General features: G+C 33.8%; 1 protein-coding gene across 1 annotated transcript; it reads right to left on the reverse strand.

The window, feature by feature from the left end:
* Window positions 1–714: 714 nt before the first annotated feature.
* On the reverse strand, window positions 715–2,493 carry LOC110798970 (cyclin-dependent kinase inhibitor 7). Its single transcript, XM_022004163.2, has 4 exons — window positions 1,931–2,493; window positions 1,632–1,687; window positions 1,175–1,333; window positions 715–1,074 (listed from the first exon to the last, which is right to left on the reverse strand). The coding sequence occupies exons 1-4, from the start codon at window positions 2,354–2,356 to the stop codon at window positions 1,005–1,007; spliced, it is 711 nt and encodes a 236-aa protein (XP_021859855.1). The 5' UTR covers window positions 2,357–2,493; the 3' UTR covers window positions 715–1,004.
* Window positions 2,494–4,993: the final 2,500 nt, after the last annotated feature.

Genomic DNA, 4,993 nt, shown 5'->3' on the forward strand with positions numbered 1-4,993 from the left:
TGGCCTATCCCTTTAATATGCTCAAATAATTCATATTATTATAAGCTTCAAAGTTTACATTGTAGAACTATCAAAAACAAATTTGGAAGCCTCTAAACTCACATGGTATACGAATATACGATTAGATTAGATTCTCAATCCTCTCCATACGTGTCCGTGGCTTACACGGTAACAATCTCTAGTTTTGTAAGGGGAAACTACTAGTAGTACATACAATATGCAACCGAATGCACCGTTATCCCCTTTCATATGAGAAAAAGGCAAGAGAGATCATCAATAAGCATGAAAATATGCACGGTGTGTCGTGTGCATATAATGATTTCAGAAAAACTACTGTAATTTAATTTCCCAATTTCTCCAAAAATTAATTAAAATTTCAGGAAAATAAATAAATAAATATGCTACACAAGAAACAGATGTGGGTAAGAAAACAACAAAAGGAACCGCATATTCCCAAAAATAATTCTCTGCAAATATTTTCTAACAACGGGGAAGGATGAGGGCAGCAATATAAAACAATCAATCAATCATCTGCAAGTTAATCGAAATCAAATCAGATATTTCCAAATTTGGAGGCCGGAAATTTACAAATTAAAATTTTGACAGCCACCAAAAAACAAATAAAATTAAATTGGGGGAATTTGAAATTTTGATGTAATTTACAGAACTGAAAATCTAGGGGAGTTTTTTCTCGTTTGCTTTGTACTTTGATGATTTCCTGAAAGAGTACTATTACTGAAGATACACAAGGAGACAGAATGTACAATCCACTAGTACTTAGTACTTACCCACTACTTCTTCTTCTTCCCCAACGACTAAAATAATTCCCAACTAAAATAACTAGCTACCAGTAATTAACACTGCTACTTTCTCTTTTCATTTTTTTATGTTGAGAAATTAGATCAATTTCTGCTAAAAAGAAAGAAAAAAAAGCTAAAATTAAGATTTACTTTGCAGTTTCAGTGGCAGGAAAATTCAGCCATTCCATCACACAAGTCTTCTTCTCATGGCTTTATTGGAACCCAATCGTAACGACCTTCCAATGGAACATCCTTCACTACATCGAAATTGTACCTGAAAAACGACGCGTTTTATTACTATTAGAAAAAAAACAGGGAAAGAAAAAGAGGGGTAACAGAGTTGAAGAGGGGGAAGAGCTAATATGCTGACTTACTTATCGCTGAAGCGTTTGTGGAGGTCTTTCTCGGCAGCAGCAAAGAAGTCTTCGATTTCTGAATTAGACGGCGTCATCTTCATCTTCATCTCCACCGTCGATTTCGTATCTGGAACCGTCGTTGCTGGAGATTCCTGGTCGTCTGATTTTGTAGCTTCTCTGAGAGTAGACATGGCGAGTTAGCAGGAAAAATAAAATTAGAAAAGAAGAAGAAAGGAGGAGAGAGAAATTAAAGAGGGGTTGAGAATAAAAAGGTTAGGCGTTTTTTTTTTGAAAAAGATTTAAAAGATCACTCGTTTTGAATTTCGAATTTCCGGTACATTGTATATGAAACGTATGATGAACTTATTACTTGAAATTAATCCGAAATTAATTTTTTTGAAATTAAATTAAATGAGAGATTGAGTAACAGTATTGTTATTATTGTTGTAAGAGAATCTTTGAAAATCCCTCTCACCTCGGTTCTGTTCTATGGCAGTCTTTTTGCTTTGTCGACGCCTCACCGCTCTCAACCTGTTCATCATTTTGCAATTCATCAATTTTCCGCCCAAATTAAATTAAATTTAAATTTAAATTTAGAACAAAAAACAAAAAGAAAAGCATTTATACAGAGAATACAGAGACACACAGTAGAAACCAGAATTCAAGAGTAATAATTGAAGTTCAATAATTCTCAATATACTCTCATTAATTCTGAAGAAATAGTGAATTCTAAAGAAACAAATTAAACTAAATAGGATTTTATTAATTAATTACCTCTGGATCTGGAGTACTAATTCTCAAACTACCATCATCATCACCCTTAACAATTTCGTCTGATTTGTTAGAACTCAGCTGACCGTAAATACTTGAGCAACAAGACGCCGGAAAATCGGACCTGGTTGTAGTAATCACCTCGCTGCCCGAGCAATTCGCAACCTCTTCTTCGTCAACAACCACCGCAGCTGCCGACGGCGTCGTTTCTTTGTCGGTGGAATTATCCAGCGCCGACAAATTCTTTCGCCGATTTCTTAGCTGAGGAATATTATATGGCGACTTTGAAACCTTCTTGATCTTCTTTGCCGGCGAAGAAGTTGCAGAAGCTGCTGCAGCCATAGCTAGAGCAGCTCGAGCTCTGGTTTTAACCCCTACCACCGCAGTTTCGCCGACTACACCTTTACACTTCCCCAAATATCTCCCCATTATTACTAGTTTTCTCTCTCCAAAACCTCTTCACCAAATTCTCTCTCCTATCTGTTATCCTTTCTGCGTCAATTTGTGAAAGAGGGAGACGGGGGTGGAGGTGTTTGTTTTTCTAGAGAGAGATGGGGATTCCGTATCAACGGTTCAGAATGGGGTTATAAAAATAAGTGGTCCAAACTCCAACGCCGTTACGGTAACGCGGGAAAAAAAAGGTTCACTTGTGACGGCGCCGTTATGAATGTGAGAAATGTTGGGGATTAGCTAATCAACTTATGACACGTTTGTTGTAAAGTGACCGGTAATATCCGGTTAAAAAGTACAGAGTGGAGTAATAAAGAAAGGAAAACGGGGAAACCCTTTCCGTTACAATCGTGCGGTTAAGATCACCTCATCTTAATCATCTTCACTTACAAATTTCATTTGTTTGGTAAAGAATTGGTCTCAAGTGTAATTTCTGTGGACAAATATATTATTACGCCATATTGGTTTGACGCATTTGCCCCTGATGAATTTCTTGGTTTGATTATGATGTTAGAAAGCGAAACAAAAATGGTCCAAACATAAACACAAGGTTATTTTTGTGATCCAAAAAAGACAAAAATATAGTGAAGCGTATGGAAGAAGAAGATGCTACACATTAATTAAAAAGGCATAATGCCAAATTAAGGAGGTCTGGTTATAGATTGCATGCTACTCAAGTTACAAGTAGTTTCACAACTGCACTTTCCCGCTACATATAACACTGATTTTGAGATGATACGGTAAGCATTTCAAATTTAAGATTAATTACTACGGAGTGCTCTGTACGTAATACGTAATATAAAGTAATATTATGTTTCAAAATAATATGACTTGCCTCAAGTTTTATATGTGACTAGTCACACCATCAACTTCATGGTGTGACGAGTTCAAACTTAAATAAGTTCAATGAGTTGGTTAATAAGACTTAAAAGTAACACCAACAAAGAAAATAAAGTAACACCAGTCTATACAAGGAACCTCCAACATAAAATTTAAGAAAATGCAATCAAATAAGAAAAATAACAACGAATACAATATATAAGTAACATCAGCATAAAAAGTCAAGTAATGTTAGTCTATACAAGGATCCCTCTAACATGAAATTGAAGAAACTGCAATAAAACAAGAAAAGTAACAGTGAATATATTGTGTAAGTAACACCGACATAGAAAGTAAAGTAACACTAGTTTATACAAGGAAACTCTAACATTAAATTGAAGAAACTGCAGTAAAACAAGAAAAGTAACATCGAATACAATTAAGTAACACCAGCATAGAAAATCAAGTAACACAAGTCTATACAAGGAACCTCTAACATAAAACTGTAATAAAACATGAAAAGTAACAACGAATACAATACAAAAGTAACACCATGCAACATAGAAAGTCAAGTAACGTTGTCGCCAATCTATACAAGGAACCTCTAACATGAAATTGATGAAACTGCAGTAAAACAAAAAAAGTAACAGCGAATACAATGTATAAGTAACACCAACATAGAAAGTCAAGTAACATCAGTCAATAAACTTTTTTTTATAGTAGCTAGTTATGTTGTGCATGCGTGCGTCATTCCATCAAGTTGATGGTGTGGCTGATCACACGGGAGACGCGCTGAATAAATTTCAAATATATTTGGGATGAATTGTATACGGATACCCTATTTTCAACTCAAATCCGTTTCTAAATTTTTTTTTTTTTTTTTGAGATGGAATTGGATTTTGGACTAATTAGAGACGAATTTCACATCTCTATAAAATAATTATTTTGTAGATCGGTAATCAGTTAGTTGGTGGTTGTCAATCTTATCATAAATATGCTACAATTTATTTTTATATGATTATTAATGTACTTGTTTGTATTAAACATTATAAATACGGAGTATAATTTTATGCGCAATATAACAATTGGTGCATGTTCATGGAGACTCGTTAAAAAAATAGATAATTTATATGTCAAACTTATACTTCGCATAATTAGCCTTACAATGTTTGTCGTCCTTGCTATTTTTAACGATTTTGATATGTTTGATAGAGTATAAAACTAATATTGAGCCTTTAACCATTATCTTAGCTTTTAGTTGAGTTGGTCATTTGACATAGTCTCAGAGCCAACGTGACACAAAGGTTACTAATTCAAACCGATCTCATCCACCCCTCATTTCAAAGTGGAATATTTAGCGCTGGGTATGGGGAGACCTATGTTGCATCCCCACTTCTAACTTTTAGGGCTTTCATGTGAAACGACGTGATAGAGTATAAAACTAATATTGGGGCTCCAACATAACTATATCTCATATAATATTCTATTAAGTAGGCCGGAGAACTACGTTATTCATAACAATTCAAAACAACCTATAGGAATAAATTAAGCTAAATGTTTTAGTATATTTGTAAAAACGGTAATCCATCATACGAAGTACGTATTAAATTAGGCTCCATTTTATTCTACTTATTTTTTATTAACTTATTTTATCTGGAAAAAAAAAATTATTTTGACTAAAATAAATTTATTTTTGTGTGAAAATATATAAAAAAACGGAGTATTTATTAATTAAAGAATATATTATTAAGAAAGAAACATCATATCTTGATCACAACAACATATCCTCAATTCCTC

This window comes from Spinacia oleracea, chromosome 3 (assembly GCF_020520425.1).
Source record: "Spinacia oleracea cultivar Varoflay chromosome 3, BTI_SOV_V1, whole genome shotgun sequence".
Classification (NCBI taxonomy): Eukaryota; Viridiplantae; Streptophyta; class Magnoliopsida; order Caryophyllales; family Amaranthaceae; genus Spinacia; species Spinacia oleracea.

Excerpts from the sequence above, each read along its gene's own strand:
- LOC110798970 (XM_022004163.2), bottom strand. The coding sequence starts at position 2,356 with ATGGGGAGATATTTGGGGAAGTGTAAAGGTGTAGTCGGCGAAACTGCG. Across the intron at positions 1,688-1,930 it reads TTAGTACTCCAGATCCAGAG|GTTGAGAGCGGTGAGGCGTC; the intron begins GTAATTAATTAA and ends AATGATGAACAG. Across the intron at positions 1,334-1,631 it reads TGCCATAGAACAGAACCGAG|AGAAGCTACAAAATCAGACG; the intron begins GTGAGAGGGATT and ends GTCTACTCTCAG.